At 41.9% G+C, this 21,919-nt stretch overlaps 1 protein-coding gene across 1 annotated transcript in view; it reads right to left on the reverse strand.

The window, feature by feature from the left end:
- Positions 1 to 21,919, reverse strand: part of scfd2 (sec1 family domain containing 2) — a 361,104-nt gene that overhangs the window by 56,511 nt on the left and 282,674 nt on the right. Inside the window, exon 6 of the mRNA XM_078547836.1 lies at positions 12,648 to 12,793. Coding sequence (XP_078403962.1) covers positions 12,648 to 12,793 — 146 coding nt within the window. The remainder of the gene's footprint in view (positions 1 to 12,647; positions 12,794 to 21,919) is intronic.

Below are 21,919 nucleotides of genomic sequence, written 5' to 3' on the forward strand. Positions count from 1 at the left end.
AATGCAGGTGCAAAGGCAAAGAGCATTTTTACACGTGAACAGAGCATCGGCACTGTGGGTGGGCTAATCGGAATGAAACACAGAGCCACAGCAGCCAAATTGCAGATTTTTAAACTGTTGCATCCTAACTGTTCTATAAGCAACTCGTTCCATAAGCAATTCACTTAAGATAAATACAAAGAACAGATGGAACCATCAAAATTTGTTCCAACTTGAAGTTATAAAGAACTTGGACTAGGACTGGTGAATCTTTAGTAACTATACATTAAAGAACATCTGGCATTTTAATTGTTGCATGAAGTCAAACTTATATTACCAATTTCGCTTATAGCCTGCAGAACTTTTAAAGAAATGTATCACATAATGTGCCAACATTAATTAGTAATAGAAAGTACAATAGCGCAAACATTCTTCTGAAAACCAATTATAAGGAGAAATGAAAATACAATCTCTATTGCGGTATAAAAACATTGTTCAAATGTCTGCTGTGACTGTCTACCTGCCTGGGGCATCAACATCCGGATGTAAAAAGATGCTGAGGCTAGCATGCGTGTGCAATTTACCGCTGTAAAGTTTTATTTTATTTGGTAGTTTAGCCTTAAGCAGAGGGTAATAACATTAAAATTATTTTTCTGTATTTCATTACATTGGCTTCCCACTTCCATTTGCCAGAACATTATCATTGTTTACTTCAGTCCATTGTACTGTAAAGCTCAAACAGATTTTTTGGGAATTTAGAAACAATTCAGTTTAATCTTCCAACCCCGCCTCCTCAAGACCATGCAATCCCACCTCTGAGTGAGGCAACATTAGCTGCAGTAATAATGTTCGAGGATGGAGGCAGGAGAGGGAGTTGCACCAGATTCCAATGCGCCTGTCAGCTCCTAGCCATGCAAAACTCAAATGTCTTTAACAGCAGTCAATAGCTCTGAGTCAAACACAGACCAGCTGTTTAATAATATCCAGAAACAGTCAAACACTTCAAAACTGAAATACATTTAGAATTGAAAGCCTTTGTTGAAAAACAATCACAAATCAACACTGATAATTACACATTCACTCCCCTCTGCACTGTATTCCAGTTTGATTATAATTATATTACGTTTTTACTACTTAAACTAAATTGTCCAGAGCATTTCTTTTCTGAAAATGGTTCAAGGAAATACTTATTCAATACAGGATTTTTAAAAAAACATTTTTTCCAATGAAGTGCTTAATGAGTTTAGCTACATGCATTAATTTAAATTTTATGAGATGAAGTTTTACAATACAACATTTTAACTACAGCACACTTCTGCTAACTGTACTTGTTGAAGAATGCCAGTCATGTTGCTAATAAACAGATCTGCATACATGAGGATTGGGTGGGGAAAGAGGTATAAATGTGGGGTGGGAGGAGAGGAAACAGAACGAAAGTGAGATAAACCCCTACAGAGAAAGACAAAGACTGTGAGTGACAATGGGAGTGTATGAGTAGAAGAAAGAAAACGCAAGAATGAGCACAACGTTCACAGACCCTATAATACAGGAAAACTTCCACATTTAAAGAAAATAGCATTTATATTACACCTTTCATGTTCCCAGGAAATCCCAAAGCAATTTACAGCCAATGGATTATTATTCTTGAAGTGCAATCACTGTTGTTATACAGTCCCCACCACTTACATCAAATGAGTTCATGTGAACACGATTTGCTCACAAGATGGCTGATAAATTGTGTGCATGTATTATAGCTGAAATAGCAAATCTGCTGGTACAGTAGGTGAAAGAAAACTTTAATAGCATTCAATAGTTGGGGTATAACCACTGGAGTTTTTTAAAAAAATATTTGTTCATGGGATGTGGGCACACTTGAAAAGGCCAGTTTTTATTGGCTATCCCTAAATGCCTTTGATAGCACAGACTGAAATTATTGTTTAGTAAGGGCAAGGAGGCTGGCATGAATACTTTTTGCACAAGTTACATAACTTAGTATACTTAGGCATGGTCATCAGTACTTTTCGATATCCACTGAGTATGAAACAGTTTGTAATCTAATTTTAACTTAAATTTAAAATTCACCAAAAATTTAGCCAGGGAACTCCCTAGTCTTGCATTGTGTGATCATGCAATACTAAATTTTGATAACTAATGCAAATTTCTTGACAAACTGCATAAGTATTGCTTAAAAAAGAGACATGCTCTTTTCGTCTTGCACTCATCAGGACAGTTTGCAAGAAATGCCAACAGAAAAGGGAACAATAATTTATACTGCATGAGAAGAGAGTGCTGGTTGGCTGGTAGAGGCATTGCCAAGGAGAATGCAGCAGCAAACAGTTAACTGCCAAGCTTTTGTTCAAATTTAAACCAGGCAATTCTGATTGATCAAGACATTGCCATGGGGAATGCATAAGGGAATGGCTGTCCCCCAAACCTTTGTTTAGTTGAAAAAATGGGCAATGCATGGACGTGCTCCTTCTGTCTGTAAGGGACAGGGCCCTGTGTGTGAATATATGTGGCTTCCAGCATGTGAGCCACACTACAAGCCCGGCTCAATCTTAAATTGCTTTCAGTGTAATTCTTAGCACAATCAGGATTATTTAGCAAGTGCTGTCCAATCGCAGAATCACATCTAATGTTGGACACTATGTTTTGAGTTTTGCAAGTACAAGCTGGTTAGATATGGCTAGTACTGTGCCTGTTAGTAAACAGCCAAAAGGACATGCTGTTTGAAACGGCCCACTAGTCATTGGGACATATGGTCTATGTACCTGGCAGCACACCAGCGCTGAAGTTCATATAACACATTACTCATCTGTACGATAGGTAGAATGTCTTTTTAGCTTAACGCAGCATCCTGACGGCTATTCACAACAAGCACAATACTGACTATACCCAACCAGCTCGTGCTTGCAAAACTCAAAACATTAAATGTGATTCCATAATTGGGCAACGCTTGCTAAACAATCCTGATTGTGCTAAGAATTATACTAAAAACCGATTTAAGATTATCATTTGGGCTCACAGTGTGGCTCACTTACCCATGCTAGAAGCCACATATATTCACACACAGACCCCTGTCCTTTGCAGACAGAAGGAGCATGTCCATGTATTGTGCCTTTTTCAACTAAATAAAAGCTTAGGGGACAGCCATTCCCTGGTTCATTCCCCAATCAGAGTTGACCTGTTTGGTTTGAATTTGAACAAAAGCTTGGCAGTTAATTGTTCACTGCTACATTCTCTGTGGCAATGCCTCTACCAATCAGAGTCTACTTGCCAATTATTCAGCACTTTCTTCTCATGCAGTCTAAATTATTGCTCCCTTTACTGCTGGCATTTCTTGTGAGCTGTCCTGATGATTGCAAGACGAAAAACTTCAACAGCATGTCTTTTTTCAGCAGTACTCAAGTTCTGTACCACCAAATGATAAACTGCTTATTTGTTTAATTTAAGAGATGAAAAGGCTGCATGCAATTATAACTGAAATGTAACAAAAAAAATAGTCCGTTGTTACTAGAGGTCCATAATTACTAGATGGTTTTAAAATGTGGGTCATTTATTACAGCAGATGTACAAATTTGCTGGAAAAGTAAATAGTTCTCTCTTTGCTTTAATGGAATGTGAACTAGTGAGAAAGCACAGCTGCCTCTGTCCAAAATAAGTGGAGCACTTGAGAAACTCTGAAATTGACGTTTATACAAATGGATAAAGGTTCTTGCTTTTTGAACAATATAAACAACTGTCTACTTTAGCATGGATGTTTTAAATGGTGGGGATTGTATTGGAAAATGCAGAATCATTTTGTGGATGGCAAAATCCCAAATGGAGAATGACCAGATGATCAATTTTTGATGGTGATAGTTGCGGGGAAAATGTTGGCTAGGGCAATGGGTGAACTTGCTGTCGTTATTCAAATAATGCAATAGGATCCTTCACTTCCATCTGAGCTGGCAGACAGGGGCTCAGTTTAATTTCTCATCCAAAAGACATGACCTCCAACAGTGCAGCTCTCCCTTTCTTAGATATTTTGGGTCTGCAATAGATAGTCTCGTAGGCACAGTGCAACTGACTACTCCAATAAAGGGTTCCATGCGCCCCATGATTACAGGTATACATTTTTTGTCCAATAACTAGTCATATGATAGATAACATGACCTAAGGTGAGCTCATTTGAGCTCTGGTGGCAGTAGGAGACAGAACAGGCTGAAACCCATGCACTGTCCTCCAGACCCTGGCAGCCAGAAGCAGCTTGCCATTTATGAAGGAATGGGCAGCTGCCATTAGACCAGCCATCTCACTAATCAGTGGAGAAAGAGAATTCTAATGGGTGGAGGTGACTTGACATCTTTCAGGGCAACAGCACATAGCAAGCAACTGGCCTTGCCCCTCAAAGCACCACAAAGGTGGTAAATAAGAGAAAACACTGGCTGTACGTGCACAACATCCAGAGATACAGCCTACAGTGGCCCTGTCTCAAGAGCAATATGCCATGAGAAGAGAACCACATCAGACCTGTGACCCTTCTGTAGTGTAGAAGCCAATCACCACCCATGATATTGCCCTCATGTTGTATTTAGAAGCACAGAAATAGGAAAAAGGCATGTGTAACCAGCCAGAGCAGTTAAATTGTTAGGAAAGAGTAGGTTGGACTATGTTCACTATGAAGTTTATTTTATGAAAAGCAGAATGCGTATTTATATAGCTCTCTGTTATTCAAGGAGTTTAGAGTTATACTGGAAAAGTGTACTGTTTTGTGATAATTTATTTGACTAGATAATTATTATAAGGGCAAAGAGGTCTGAGGTGTTATGATGTTATAGGAAGGGTAATAGATTGAAGGAGAAGTAATTTACTTGAAGATGGAAGAGAAACATTTAAGGCTATGATGACACAGGCGGGCTGTGTTAAACAGAAGGGCCAGAATTTTTCGCTCGTTGGGCGGGCACGCGCCCGACCCGAACGAGTGTAAAATGACGCACAATGAAGTCGGGCGAGCGTCCCGACATCATCGCGCACTCACGTGATAATTTGGTCAGTGGGCACATGCAGGAGTCGGCTAAGTAAAAATAAATCGGGAGCACATGAATTAGGTTTCGCATCTACTCCATCACCTCTTGTAAGCCAAGCCACCTTGTGGGAATATATTTTATTTTCAGCAGTACCACATCAACATACACAGTTGTTATGCAGTTTCTTGCTTGATTGGTGGAACCCCAATATAAACTTGTTAGATTTATGAAGCCTTGGCAGCAACTGGTCTCAACAAATCTGGCAAATTTACTTTTGAGTCTCCGCTACTGAGACACCCATTGGAAGCCAGCTGTAGCACTGTGTGTCTCTTAACAAAATAGAAGAAACTTATTTACTGTTGTCTTTATGAACTGGAAGGGAATTGATATCGAGCCCCTAAAGTTATTTCAACTAGTACTGAAAAAGCTTTAATATATGATTAACATTGATAGGCATAGACAGTCCACACTCACAATGCTTAGATTGATTTGATTCAACCTGGAGAAAGACCCTGTTCCCCCAAACATTTGAAAATGCATTATTAGAAGGAAATGCAGCATGATTTGCTTGCGGATCATTGAATTGTTTTAATGAGTTCATTAGGGAGTCAACTATCATCTGTACAGTACCTGACATATCCAAAACTGAATAGGATTCCTCTGTAGCTATCATCAAAATTTCCGACTCAGCTTTTCAAAAGGTCATGCATCTAGTGAAGGCTCAATCCGGTGTTTGGGAGTTGTCCAAATGTTAACCAACAATCATACATCTGGAGAATGCGGGTAGGTAAGCAAAGTCAAGTTCTAAGCAGGCTTGTCTTCCAATGGATGACTGGAAAACAGCCAGTCCTCTATGGCAGAATCGATAATCTACCTAAGCCAGGCGGGTCTGCAGTAGGTGTTGTTGATGACTGACCAGACAACTTGGCTCATTGAGGGATTTAGACAGGGCAAGAGTGGCTTGACAGCACCACTATTGACCAAACTGGCCAAATCCTGAAGTATACATCTGCCAGACTGGGCCTTCAGCAGGTAGTGAGAGAGCCAACACAGGGGCAAAAAACTACTTAACCTCATCCTCACTAACCTAGTAATCACAGATGCTGTATCCATGATAGCACTGATAGAAGTACACGTGGAAACAAAGTCTTGTTTCTTGTCAAAGTCTGGGGACACCCCTCCATTGTGTGCACCACCACTGTGCTAAATGGGATAGATTTCAAGCAGATCTAGTAGCTCAAAACTGAGCATCCATTAGATGCTGTTGGCCATCAGCAGCAGCAGAATTGTATCCAACCATTTTTAAAAATTCATTCATGGGATGTGGGCTTCGCTGACTGGGCCAGCATTTATTGCACATCCCTAGTCGCCCTTGAGAAGGTGGTGATGAGCTACCTTCTTGAACTGCTGCAGTCTGCATAATCTGCAACCTCACGGTCCAGCATATCCCTTACTCAACTGTTATCATCAAGCCAGGGAATCAATCTTTTTCAATGAGGTGTATATGACGGCATTCCAGGAGTAGCATCAGGTACACCTAAAAATTAGGTACTAACCTGGTGAAGTAATAACACAGGACTACAAACATGCTGAACAGTGGAAGCAGCATGTAATACATAGAGCTAAAAAATCCCCCAACCAACAGAGTAGATCAAAGCTCTTTAGTCCTCCCACATCATGTTGTGAATGCTGGTGGATGATTAAACAACCAACAGGAGGAGGATCCACAAAAATCCAATAACCTATTCACTGGTGCTTAGTTTGGGTTCTGCCAGAAGCATTTCATTACAATCTTGGACCAAAAGAGCATAAATTCAGAGCTGAAGTGACAGAGTCTGCTGTTGATATCAAAGCAGCATTTGACTGAGATAAAAACAAAAAACTACTGCGGATGCTGGAAATCCAAAACAAAAACAGAATTACCTGGAAAAACTCAGCAGGTCTGGCAGCATCGGCGGAGAAGAAAAGAGTTGACGTTTCGAGTCCTCATGACCCTTCAGCAGAACTTTACTCAATGTTTAGTATTTGACTGAGTTTGGCACCAAGGAGCCCTAGCAAAACTGAAGTCAATGGGAATCAGGGAAAACTCTCTGCTGGTTGGAATCATACTTAGCACAAAGGAAGATGGTTGTGGCTGTGGGAGGCCAGTCATCTCAGCCTCAGGGCATCACTGCAGGAGTTCCTCAGAGCATTGTGCTAGGCCCAATCATCTTTAGCTGTTTCATTAATAATGTTCCTTTCATCATAAGGTCTGAAGTGGGAATTTTTGTTAATGGTTGCAGTGTTCAGTTCCATTTGCAATTCGTCAGATAAAGAAGCAGTCTTGCCCGCATGCAACAAGACTTGGACAACATTTAGGCATGAACTAATAAGTGGCAAGCAACATTTGCATCACACAAGTGCCAGACAATGACCATTCAACAACATTGCTGAATCTCCACCATAACATCCTAGGGGGTCACCATCTACCAGAAACTTAACTGGACCAGTGACATATATACTGTGGTTACAAGAGCAGCACAGAGGCTATGTATTCTGCAGCAAATAACTCACCTCCTAACACCCCAAAGCCTTTCCACCCTCTATAAGATATAAGTCAAGGGGAGTGTGATGAAATACTCTCCACTCGCCTGGATGACTGCAGCTCCAACAGCACTCAAGTAACTTTACACCATCCAAGCCAAAGCAGCCCATGTGGTTGGCACCCAATCCACATTCACTCTCTCCACTAAGATAAAAGCAAAAAACTGCGGATGCTGGAAATCCAAAACAAAAATAAAACTACCTGTTGAAGGGTCATACGGACGCGAAACATTAACTGTATTCTTCTCTGCAGATGCTGCCAGACCTGCTGAGTTTTTCCAGGTATTTTTATTTTTGTTTTTTCACTCTCCACACCTGCTACAGCAATATCGACCATTTCCAAGATACACTGCAGCAACTCGCCAAAGCTTCTTCAACAGCATCTTCCAAACCATCGACCTCTATGACTAGAAGAACAATGGCAGCAAGCCCATGGGAATATCGCCACCTGCAAGTCATATCACCATACTGCCTTGGCAATATATCTCCGTTCCTTCATCATAGCTGGGTCATTTTGGAACTCCCTCCCTAACAGCACTGTGGGTGTACCTACACTATGGGGACTGCAGTGGTTCAAGAAGGTGGCTTACCCGCACATTCTTAAGGGCAGTTTGAGATGGGTAGTAAATGCTGCTGACATCCCATGAAGGAATAAAAGGTAAAGCCACTAGGAATGGCTGTTTCCTGCATGGTGTCTAATAATCAGACACCATGTCTTAATGATAGAATGATACTAGAATCAGCGGGAAGCTCATCAGAGTCCTGTGAAAAACTCTGTGTGTTTAGCCAGGTTACATCCAGCAGTAATGCTCAACATACTTGAAGATCATCTTGGAGGTTAAAATTACCCTCCGCCACTACTTCAGTGGATTCCTCAGCTATTTGGTTTAGGGATTCAAACTTTTATTTATTCTTTCATGGGATGTGGGTGTTGCTGGTTAGGCCAATATTTATTGCCCATCCCTAATTATTCTTGAGAAGGTAGTGGTAAGCCGCCTTCTTGTCCTTCTAGGTGGTAGAGGTCATGGGTTTGGAAGGTGCTGCCGAAGGAGCCTTGGTGAGTTGCTGCACATGGTGTTAAGTTTTTGCACAAGTTGACATACAATAGATCAGAAAGGTGAGGTTGGGATCCTTCAAACCATAGATGGTTTCATTTAGTTTGCACTTACTATGAATATTATTTATAGCTGTTAAAGTTATAGCCCTTGTAATCCACTTTTATAATGGAGCTGGAATTGCCAGCTCCCAGTGTGCCTAGTTTCAGCTAGTGGCAACAGCAAAGTAAGCTTGCCTGATTTACTAAGTCTGGCAGCCAGGAACACAAAAAGCTGGTCTCCCAGTTGTGGGTATTAGTGAATCGAATCAGCTTATTTTGGTGTTGCCAATAAATGAATTTATAAATGAGGCCACATTGCAAACTAGTGGCACAATCACAACATAACTGGGCACATGTTTGTCTGCATGTGATGTCAGTGGCAGGGAATATAGAATTATGCTAAGCAGCACAACCTTGCTAACTGCTGCCACAACAAAGAATTGCTTTGCTCTGCATGCTATTTACAGATATTGCACGCCTTTCTGGATTGTTATTTTAAGGAAAAAAGCCTACAGTAAGGTAATCTTAGGGTCATTGAACAGAGCTAGTTAAACATTATAAAAGTAAGCAATAAAGACAAGTCGCAGCAATGATTGTGTAAATGTTTTCCACAAGAGCTACTGTGCTCTAATCTGACCAATTTCTTTAATTTTGTCTGATGTTTCACTCATGCAACTAATCTTGATTGGGAGAATATGAACACTGTCATTAAGGACAATTCTTGAACTTTTAAGCTCAGTTAGAATTGGCAAGTGTGCTGGTGCAGAGAAGTGTATTCTTTTTAAATTTTAGTTATCCAGCATGAAGCAGCAAACATTCCCAAAAGAGACAATCTGAAGGATTTTCCCCTTGGCGATTTGGAGGCGGGGCCTGCTCACCGAGGGGAAAATGACACAGGATGACGTCGGGAGGAACCCTCGACGTCATCCCGATCCATTTAAATCTTCAGGAAGGCAGGCTGTCCGCCCACCGACCTGTCAATGGCCAATTAAGGCCATTGGCAGACTAATTAACCTTGTTAAAGACCCTGCCTGTCCAAGCTTAAGGCTGGCAGGCAGGCCAGGAGCCCCAGCGGGCTCCAGATTATTCATGAAACTTCATCCACTGGTGGGATGAAGTTTCATGTCTGTTTTTTAAAAATTTAATAAACTTTATGTGTTTCTTATTAACATATCCCATCTCGTGTGACATTGTCACACGAGGGGGACATGTTAATAATTTTAATATTTCTGTATTTTTTGACTGTTCTTACCTGTCAGCAAACTCCGAGACAGCACTTTGCCAGTTGGGGATTCCCTCCCCCATCGCACAGGAAGCACATAGCGCTTCCTGTCTGGCAGGCCGCTGGGCGGGCCTTAATTGGCCCACCCACTCAAAATGGCAGTGAGTCCCGTTTCGGCGGCGGGATTTGGCTGCCTGTCTGCCAGCCAAGGGTAAAATTGTGCCCAATATATTGGTTTTGTAAGGCCACACGGCAAGCGGACCTGCATGAGAAGGGCAGAGGAAGCGGGAGATAAAAACCGACGGCAGAGAGCCTCTTCAATCTGTTTCGACCTCTCAGAGCTGAAATGTGACATCAAAGGAAAACAGGTAGGTGATTGGTGGGTATCTCTTCCATGTCTCTTTTGATTGGCCGAGTGGTTTAAATCAGGAGCCGTTATTACAGTTGAAGAGTGCAGTTAAGAAATTCACTTTTAAAATATTGAACATCCAAATTAATTAATTAAATAGAATAGAGATGGCTGGGCAGGCGATGTGTTGCAGCTGTAGTATGTGGGAGCTGGTGGACACTGGTGGATCCACAGTGACCAAATCTACAGCAAGTGTTGGCTGCTCCAGGAACTTCGGCTCAGAGTTGATGAGCTGGAGTCCGAGCTGTGGACACTGTGACATATCAGGGAGGTGGAGAGTTACCTGGACACTGTGTTTCAGGAGACAGTCACATCCCTTAGATTAATTACATCAAATTTGGACCATGGTCAGGGACAGGAGGGTGAGACTGTGAGGGAGGCAGGTATGGGGATCCAGGATTTAGCTTTGGAGGAGCCTCAGCCAGTGTCCTTGTCCAATAGGTACGAGGTTCTTGTTCCTGGTGTGGACAACGGCACAGACTGCAGGGAGGATGAGCGAACTGACCATAGCACCGAGATACAGAGCGCTATTCAAGTGAAGGGAAAAAAGAGAAATGTAGTAGTAATAGGGGATAGCATAGTTAGGGGAATAGATACTGTTCTCTGCAGCAAAGACGGAGAATCCCGAAGGCTGTGTTGCCTACCTGGTGCCAAGGTTAAGGACATTGCTTCTGGGCTGGAGAGGAACTTGGCATGGGAGGGGAAGGATCCAGCTGTCGTGATCCAGGTAGGTATCAACGACATAGGTAGGACTAGGCAAGAGGTTCTGCTGAGGGACTACAAGCAGCTCGGGGCTAAATTAAAAAGCAGAACCACAAAGGTAATAATCTCTGGATTATTACCTGGGCCGCGTGCAAATTGGTGTAGGGCAAATAAGATTAGAGAGGTAAATGCGTGGCTCAAAGATTGGTGTGGGAGAAATGGGTTCTGATTCGTGGGGCACTGGCACCAGTACTGGGGAAGGAGAGAGCTGTTCCATTGTGACGGGCTTCATTTGAACCATGCTGGGACCAGTGTCCTGGCAAATCATATAACTATGATTGTGAATAGAACTTTAAACTAAGTAGTTGGCGGGGGGAAGGGTTCAATTGAAAGGAAGTTTAAAAAATCAAAAAGAAAACGAGAAGAAGTTAGCATGCAGGTGCAGCAAGTCATTAAGAAGGCAAATGGAATTTTGGCCTGTATTGCTAAGGGGTTGGAGTTGACAAATTGGGAAGTCTTGTTACAACTTTACAGGGTGTTGGTGAGGCTGCACCTGGAGTACTGTGTACAGTTTTGTTTCCCGTATTTAAGAAAGGATATACTGGCATTGGAGGCAGTTCAAAAGAGATTCACTAGGCTGATTCTTGTGATGAAGGGGGTGAGTTATCAAGAATGGCTAAACAGGTTAGACCTTTATTCATTAGAGTATGGAAGAATGAGGGGTGATCTTATTGAAACGAGGAAGATTCTGAGGGGGCTTGACAGGGTAGATGTTGAGAAGATATTTCCACTAGTGGGGGAATCTCGAACTAGGGGACATAGTTACAGAATAAGGGGGCACTCATTTAAAACTGAGATGCAAAGGAATTTCTTCTCTCAGAGGGTAGTGAATGTCTGGAATTCTCCACCCCAGAGAGTTGTGGATGCTAGATCACTGAAAGTATTTAAAGAGGAGACAGATAGATTTTTGAAATATTGGAGAGTTGAGGGCTATGAGGAGCTGGCACGAAAGAGGAATTGAGGCCTGGGGCAGATCAGCCATGATCTTATTGAATAGCGGGGCAGACCTGAGGGGCCAAATGGCCTACTCCTGCTCCTGTTTCTTATGTTCTTATGTAAATAATCTCAAAGAAGTATCCTCTATGACATCAGTGTGACATTCTTTGGTTCTTTGCCTAATTTGGCACAGACTAATGCCAATAAGGGTAACTTCTGCTGGGCATAAGTATCAAGGTGAAATAAAGTTGGACTAATCTCAGTTCTTAATGGGGATGAATTCACAGTGTAGACATGCTAGAGCTTTGACTTAGAGGTCAGAAGGCTAGGTGATCCAGACAAAGAAAATTCACAATGTTGCCTTAATTTTAACAACCAACACTGCCCTAACAACCCATGGGTAGGAAAGATCTGGGGAGAGGTTAGATTCCTGAAAATACCAATCCATTTCTGTAACTGGCCATTGTTACTGTTGTTGGGGAGGTTTACTCTGCATCCATCATATGGTAGATATGAGCTGGGTTCGCTTATACAGATAATGGCAAATGTTTCATTCTGCAGTCGTGACATCTTTCATCCTGATAACTAAAAAAGCTCCACCAAACATAAAACACATAATAGGAACCATTCAATTAAATTCAATATTCTTACCTGGTGGGTGCTGTCACCGGGGCTGTATAATGCCTTGAACTGCCTCAGGTGCGCCCGTGCTCTCGCTATGCCCTGAAGCATCTCAAATACTTGATCCACAACAGCAGTGGCTCTATCAAATGTTAATTCAGCTGCTGAAGAACAACCTGAAACAAAATGAATATTATATCATTCAGTAATTCCACACCTGTGCATCCCTACAACATGCACTCTCTTTCAGATTTCACAGTATTTGTGCAATAGGACTATAACAAAAAGCACTCCAATAGCTCAGTTTGTAAGTATATGGCATTATGGAATCCTGATGTTTACAGGACACAAAGACCCTAGATTTAATTACTGTTCAGTGCTTATAATCTCATTTGGGATGACAGGTTTCTCAGTTTGGTGCTGGGAACCTTCTTTGAGAATGGGTGAGGTAGAGGTGGGATGTGGGAAATTCATGAAGGTTAGAACCATAGAAAAGTTACAGCACAGAAGGAGGCCATTCGGCCCATCTTGTCCATGCCAGCCCGAGGACACCCAGGTGCCCTTTCTAATCCCACCTTCCTGCACCCGGCCCATAGCCCTGCAGTTTACAGCACTTTAGGTGCAGATCCAGGTACCTTTTAAAAGAGTTTAGAGTTTCTGCTTCTACCGCCAACTTGGGCAGCGAATTCCAGACACCCACTACTCTCTGCATAAAAAAGTTCTTCCTCATGTTCCCCCTACACCTTCTGCCACTTATCTTGAATCTATGTACCCTGGTTCTAGAATTCTTCGTCAAGGGAAACAATTTTATCCTGTCCACTCTATCTATTCCCCTCATAATTTTGTACACAAATGTTTATAGCCTTCATTGCCTTTAACCCTCCTCTCTCCCAAAATACCAGAACACCTGCAACACAATTACATCCTAGCCCCTCCTTCTGGACTCAGGCATCTTTCTCCCCAATCATTCTGATGATCACACTCCCCTACCCGGTAATTCCACATGGCAACTGCCATTGTGCCAAATTCTGTGAACTTCATACCAATGATCCCAAATCGCTGCACTCTTTCCCGAGTTGAGTACCCAATGCTGCTGGAGCCCAGTACACTACAATTTGTTCCCACGTCCATTACTTTCAGACCCTCTTTCACAGAGCAAAACCACCCCAGATCCCCTCCAAGTACTCCAACACTTAGCACTGTGTCATTTCCCATGTTCCCACACATTTTTGCACCAGTGAAGCACTCAGCACCCCCTCCATCATACAACTCACAAACCTCAGAGACTCTCTACCATTCCCAGGATCAAGGAATCTCTCGCCAACACTCCTCATTCCTGGCTCCCAAACCTTTGGATCCCCTTCTCAATATTACTGAACTACATGATCACCCCTTCTAAAAATCTTCCAATCACCTGGAGCATTTGTCCTACTATTCCTTTCTGGATCCTGAACTTCAAAAAAGAGATGATAAAATGAATTCCCTACACAGGTAAACAGACATAGCCATAACAAACTATGGGAAAAATGCAGGCATAATTGCACAATTTAAATCTGAAAATACCAATATTCACCTTAACTAATGCCATAAATCATTGGCCCTGATAATATATTACAACATTACATAATTTATGTGAGCAATACAAAGGGAGATCCAATAGTACTAAAAAATGTTGGCACTGAATTCTGTCAAAGGATCTACATATTAACCTGACTTGCTTCTTTTTGCAGATGCTGCTGGAACTATTGATTATTTCTAGCAATTTGTTTTTTTTGGATTTCCACCTTTACATTCTCTCTCTTTCTTCCTTTGCACCAACCCTTAGGGGCTCAGTGTTAAAGTTTACTGTCATATTATTACATTTCCTTACTGCAACGTGTCTCACACATGAAGATCACCCCTATGCTCACTGACCTATATTGGCTCTGGTGTGGCAAAGCCTGGATTTTAAAATTCTCATCTTTGTTTTCATATCCTTCATGGCCTTGCCCCTCTTTCTTTGTAATTTAGCCTAGCCCTTCAAGATATCAACACTCCTCCAATTCTGGCCTCTTGAGCACCCCCAATTTTAATCACTCCACCACTGGTGGCCGTGTCTTCAGCTGTTTAGGCTCTAAGCTCTGGCACTCCCTCCTTAAAGAAGTTCCTTAAAATCTACCTCTTCTGGTCACCTGTCTTAATGTCTCCTTTATAGCTCAGTGCCAAATGCTGCTTGTTAATGCTCCTCTGAAGTGTTTTGGGACCTTTTACTACATCAAATGCATATAAATGCAATTTGCTACTGGGATTTAGTTGCGACAGGCTTTGCTGTAAATCAGTAATGCTGTGGGGCTCGCTATTCTGTGTTTACACAGGTTTGGTGTGACATTTTGATGTTGCACCATGACTTAGAAAAAAACTGCCCATGATTTTGGTGAAACATGAGCAATCTCAATATCAGAGGCCCCACAGTGTTTTATGAGGGGCGTGGGAATATTCACATTGTGCAGTATTAGGTGTTCTACTTGAGCCCATTGCTTAGGTGAAGTGCAATTTGACTCTGCATTTGTTCTGTGCTACACATGACCAAAGAGTGCCTGATAGTGACACTGGGTGCCAAAAATGGAAGTGCGTTCTAATTCCCTACACTGACTTTGCACTTGGTGAGCACAGTATTGAAGTTACCTGTACTACTACAATTGCTCCATACAGGCAGGTATGTAACCTACACTCAAAACAAAGATGAAAATGTTTTTACACAGTTCCAAAAATAAATTGTGCTAATAATTAAATGACTTGCCATGAATATTTAATAATCACTTCCCAAAAAATGTATTTCTGTCCACTTATCAGAATCTTACTGTTTCTGTTTATCTTTGATATAGAAGTGTAAACATAAATAATTTGGCGTCAACAAATCATGGTCACATTCAATTAGAAAGCTCTTCAGAGACTTTCATTCCTCAACCCTTCCCAACCCCAGGAAGCGTGGGAAGGCAGCTCTAACAACCCACAGTTCTCTGCCCAAAATAATTTGCATATCAACTATGAAAACAAACTGATTTTGTCATGCTCAAGTTCAATGCCATGTAAAATCTAATTGGAAGGTTTGGTACTGGAGCAGCTGAGTGACAGAGGATTGCAAGAGAGACTAACTTTTATCAATGCTAAAACACACACCATGACATTAAAAACTGATGGCATAGCATGCCTAAGTACAATATGTGGACTAATTTTATTAATCAGTTATTGGACCAGGTTTCCTTTTACGTGTTTTACTTTTTTTTTAAATGTAGGAGTTGTGGCTCAGTTTGTCTTCTGTCTTATGCATTTGTGTGAGCCACCAACAGTGAGGTCCAGCAAGTCTCCAGATGAGCCCTGGAAGGATCTAATGGCAAAAATATTAAGTGTGGAGGTGACTTTGATAACCACTATCAAAGTGTAGCCACCAGGTCCAAACGACAGCAGGTCTTGTTCCAGCAGGCTGCAATTGTCTGATTCTACGCCAAGCCTCCTGAGACACTGGTATTCTGAAACGTCGAGGAAACTTATCCTCTATCTTAGATCCTGTGTGCTGGTATGCCCTCCTGCAAGCTGATCTCCTCTCTCCTGTGGAACTGCAGGTCTATCAGCAGCGGACATTTGCTGCTGCTGTTTCTGCTGACATCTCAATCCTCATCCGAGAACCCAAGTAACAGAATGTAGGTGGCACTTATGCTGGTCTGATAGATCAGAGCTCCAAAATGCAGATCAGACCTCCAAACCTTTAATGGGTAGACAGTATAACCGAAGTGTGTAAAGTTATCTCCCAGCACAAGTATTGTGAATAAACCCTTCACACAAGCAGATAGGAAAGTAGCTGTGACTACTGAGTAATTATTGGGATATTTCCATGCAATTGCTTTAGCTTGTGGAGTTGCCGCAGTGTTCTCACCTTGATTTCACTGGCGAGTTTCAGAAAGCCTGGGAAACCCAAAGTTAGATTGCAAATCCCACATTAATGTCGTTCTAACTGAGCGACTAACAAACTGAAATTGACAATCTGTCTTTCCCAAGGCGGTTGCGCACACACAGCCTGAAGCGCTGGAGTGAAATGAAGATGTTGGTGAGTTGGAGTGGGATTTCTGATGTACTTGCACATTTCATGGATTTAGTACTCACCCACACTCAATCACACTCACTCACCCATGTTAAAATTACCCCCAAAGTGTCCATGGTGGTAGCTGATGGTAAGTGAGGAGGCTAATATTTGACTGAACAATGATGATGAGGTCACAGATCACAAGAATGCAAATAGTACTTTGAGCCTGGATTACAGTATTAAACTCAATGCCAGCTATTCAGTACAAAACACACAGTACAGTTCATCAGGAAAAAACATATTATTAGGGCATCTGGTGATGCAGTGGACTGACACTTTGTACCACACTGTCAGAGGAAATAGATTTATAGTTGTGATTCCAGCACAGTGAGCTCACCTTTTTTTCTAGGGTGAGACAGACTTAATGATAGGGGGCTGAGTGGAAGCACACCACTCTCATGGCACCTCCACTTCACTCTGGATGTGGGAGAGTCACATCAAGCTTACTTCTGCACATTACTCTTCCATATTGTGCCTTCACTTTCCTTTTAATCCATTGGAGGTTTGCACAAAAAAGTAGATCTTTATTTTTTGAATTGGCTTTCTCCAATTGGTTTATAGGAGAGAGGAAACACTATATATACAGTACTTTTCAACTTTAAAACATTCTTCAGTATATAAAAAAGCAAATGTTGCATGGATGAGGCATGGGGCTAGTCAGACTGGTGCCTCTGTTGGATCAGTCTATTCAGTTTGCTGGGCCTTGTCTGTCTGGGGGGGCCTGGGCAGGACTCTGAAGGCATAATTGTGTTATCTGACAGGTACCAAAGAGCAGCCAATTTTCCCCAGTGGATCACTCAAACTGTATATGTGAAAATATGGTTGTGTAAGGTGCTACATAAATGCAAGTCTTTTTTTCTTCTGAAAGAGAGAATGGAGGGCAATTTGCCCCATCTGACCCACAGTTTACTAAATGGAGAGCATTTGCTAACTCAAGAAGGAAATTTGTTTTGCATTCCTCATGCAATCCCAAACGATTTACAGCCAATGAAGTAATTTTAAAGAACACTACACTGTTGTAGTGTAGAAAACAGAGCAGCCAATCTATGCACTGATAATCTGTCTTTGTGATGTTGACTGAGGGATAAATATTGGCCAGGACACTGGGAATAACTCCAGTGCTCTTCTTCAGAATATTACAATGTGATCTTTTACATGCACCTGATAAGGGCAGATGGGGCCTCAGTTTAACATCTGAAAGATGGCACCTCTGACAGTGCAGCACTCCCTCAGTACTGCACTGGAGCGTTAGCCTTAATTTCTGTGCTTGAGTCCTGGAATGTGACTTGAACGTACAACCTTCTGACTTGGAAGTGAGGGTGCTACTTACTGAGCCATGGCTGACATGGAACAGCAAACTTTAACCCATGACTGTGATACTTCCATTTCCAACAACAGTTATCCTTATTCCATCATTCAGTGATGCTGCCAATTCAGCAGCTAAGCTCTTCTTGGAGAAGTTATGGACCTAAATGTTAAAAGGAGGAAAACTAACATCAGCCTGTGATTAATTTATCTCATAATTTTAAAAGTGGCTATTCGTGTACTTAACTGTACTATCAGGCCCAGTTACTGCTCCAAACAAAGCTTTCCTTCACTAAGATGATAATGATTTTTTGTAGCCGTTTGCAATTTGAAAGAGTAGTGGTGCCACAGCTGGCCTCACTGTTCCTTGGTTAGGAAGTGGCAAAATAAAGCCAGGGTTCCTGCTCAAGATTGCTAACCAATAATCCATACCGGAAAGCGAGTTGTGAGGTTAAGGTGAGAATAGGATCCAGCTGCTTATCTTCTGAGGAAAGATCAAGGAGGAATGGAAATGAGGAGAGCAGGCCATGGGATTTGAATTGCCTTAGCAAAGAATCCGTCACATTACATGCTGGGTTCCAGAACGGCCCCCTTTTGTGTTGTAAGCTTTTTTAGTTCTATGACAGTGACAGGGAGACTTCTTTTTAACTCTGATGAATATCATAGAAGTTGCATGCAGCAAGAACAAAAACAATAAAGAATTTGCTCTACACCTGAAGAGAAATAGACAGACTTAGGAGACAGACATTCCTAAACTGTACATCACTAAATGTAACTTACAGAATGTGATAACATTAAATTTAATTTAAGATTACCGTGGAAAACTCCAAACAGTAAAATGAAGACACATCATTCTGTGAAATTCCTTAAAATAATAGAACAAGCAAAATATCTTCCATTTACTGAACTCTTCAGATGCTTTTTATAATGGTGCTTGGTTAGTTCAGATTGTGGAATGCCAGTGGGGCTGCAATTTTGCAGTCTGGATAAGGATCTTCAGGAGTCACTCTCTTGCAATCCAAATTAAAGGACTGGCAATGCAAAAGTACCTTTAGACAGCTGCTGTCGCTTTACATCTCATTTCACCACATGCTTCACATCTGCCATTTGTGTTATCATTGCCTAGATTTGCAAACTGGGGTTGGTTTGTCAAGCCTGTCTGCAGTTACTATCATCATTGTGTCACTGAGGCATTGAAGAGTTAGTTGTTCTGGAAAGTACTAAATATTTAAATAGTCAGCAGGTAGACATACCTGGTAAGCTGTCTTGTGGCTGACTGAGTTAATAAGCACCCATGCTGAGCACTTGATGTTCAGTTGAATGATAGATGATACTTAAAAGCACTTTCAAATTAATTTCCACAGCCCAGAATCAGATTAATGGAATCACAATGCATTCTTAAAATACCATTCAGTCTTGTATCACTCAAGTGTTGGGAACCTCCCTTTGTTACTCCATAATACACCTGTCAAGAGGGCTTCATTTTTGAAATTACATTTCTAGCTAATATCTCAGTGAAAGTGGGTAATATTACTTATGAAAAGCAGCAATTGACTGAGATGACAAATAGTTGAATTATAATTTCAATACAGCCTTGTATAATAGAGACAGTTCTGATATTTCTTGGTGTTTCAAGCTGGGATAAGAATGGTTTGATTACATTCTACTGTCTGGAAGGCAGCAATATTTTATACATATACTATACATTTTACATATAATTATATACATATATATATATTGAGTAGCTGAACATGAAAGTTCTTTTCTCTGGTAATGCCTATTGCTGCCTCTTCAACATTGCTCATCTTTGCCCCTGCTTCACCCTATCTGATGCTGAAACTCTCCTTCATGTTTCAGTTGCCTCAAAAGTTGAGTATTCCACTGCTCTCCTAGTCCATCTCTAATCCTCCACCCTCCATAAACTTGAGTTCCAAACTCTCCTGTTCATATCCTAACTCACACTTAGGATTAAATTTAGCCCTGTTATGGAGGGAAACATGCTTGCCAGGCCCACTTAATCATCAGAGAGGCTGCACGTCAGTATCAGTGGGAAATCTCCCGCAATTAAGTTGAAGTTGGGAACGTGCCCATTGGGGAAACTTGCCTTCTCATGGCGGGTTGTCATTTAGGCTCATTATTGAGCCACTTGACACCAAATATCCCCCTGTGGCAGGGGTAATTGAAAATACGAGGGGCAAGGCTTTTGCATACTCCCAGAAGGCTGCCAGGCAAACCTAGGAGCCTGTCTTTCAAAGGCATGCAGTACCCAATCGAGGGATCCGGTTTTGGGTACGGGTGTGGCTGCAAAAAGCCACCCACCTGAAGTTGCCTCTGGCATCTCCTTCCACAGCCCCCTCACTGTGACCCGGTGGCACTGCCTGTAATGGAGCACTGCTGGCCTCTGATTGGCAGCAGCTCTTGGTGGGTAGGATTTCCATCCCTGTTGTCCTCAATCCCAGGGAAGAATTTTATTCTCCATTTTGAATTCCCAACCACCCCCAAGTGCCATTCTGTATCTTGTTCTCATGTCTTTGCTTTCAGACAGCACTGATCTTTTTTCTGCTATTAACACCTACTCTGACCCAATGCTGTAGTCTTTTATACTATCATTACCACTCCCTTCACCTTGAGTTCCACGACATTTTTATCATTTAATCTCCCCTGCCCCCTAACCTATCCCTGACCTTCTCTGGAGCTCCAGCTACCCCTCCCTCCTTTTGCAACAGCAAAAAAACCCATCATTTCCTACCTCTCTCCAGGTCTGAAGAGTCATATTCGACTCAAAACATTAACTCTGTTTCTCTCTCCACAGATGCTGCTAGGCCTGCTGAGGTTTTCTGGCATTTTCTGTTTTTATTTCAAATTTCCAGCATCTGCAATATTTTGCTATTTTTTCAGGCTGGTTAATTTGTTACCTGCATGCCGGTTGAGGATATCTTTTATCTTCCCTGTTTTCAATGAATGCATCTGGTACTCCTGGGACTATCGATGAGTGATGACTGGGGAGGGTTGTCTGTCCTATAGTAATTCTGCATTGGTTCCACTGCACAATGAAGTGTACAAGTTCGGGATGGGTATACATATTTCGTTCCAACTGTGCCGCATTGCCCGTTGGCTGATCATCTGCATTGCAGTTAAGTGATCTTTTCCCGGTGTAAGCATGGGGTTTCTAAAAGTGCTCCTTGTGGTCTTTGTCTTGTCATTGTCTTGACGATACCATGGATGCTGACCAAGGGCAGGTCCCTACATGCGGTGATCACTGGACTCATGGTGTCCACAGCATAAAATGTCTGAGGTGACCAGGGCGAGTTGTTGCAGTGACACTTGAGTGTAATGAATTCCAGGAACGGAACCTCAGCTATTGTACACAGTGAGTTTGGCATTGGTTGGTTGAATCATCACAATGGGTCAATTGGCCTCCTTCTGCACCGTAACAATTCTGTGATTCTGCAATCACTTGCCATTTCTGTGGGTACATACATTTCAGTGTGCAAAGTGGAAGGATGCTTGCACCTGCACCAGCATCCCTCTACCGCTGTGTCAATCTGTCTGATTATGTTCCTGTGAATCACCGTGGAGCATTTTACCACTTTAAAGGTGCACTCTAAATGCAAGTTGGGTTTTTATCCAGTTCATTATTAGTTACTACCTCAGAAGGGCAAAGGTGACTCGTGTAAGTCATACTGGTGTAGTTCAGAGACTGAGGATAAGGGATATCATTGGGGTGTGGAGGAAGCTACACTACATTCAAACATTCTTCACCTCAGCAAAGTGTCTGAAATGTTTAGTTCATTTTATGAACTTAAAACATCACAGTTAATAATAAATTTCTTAATTTTGATGCTCAAGTTACATACAAACTAAAACCCACCAACCA

This window comes from Cetorhinus maximus, chromosome 1 (genome assembly GCF_964194155.1).
Source record: "Cetorhinus maximus chromosome 1, sCetMax3.hap1.1, whole genome shotgun sequence".
In the NCBI taxonomy this organism is placed as follows: domain Eukaryota; kingdom Metazoa; phylum Chordata; class Chondrichthyes; order Lamniformes; family Cetorhinidae; genus Cetorhinus; species Cetorhinus maximus.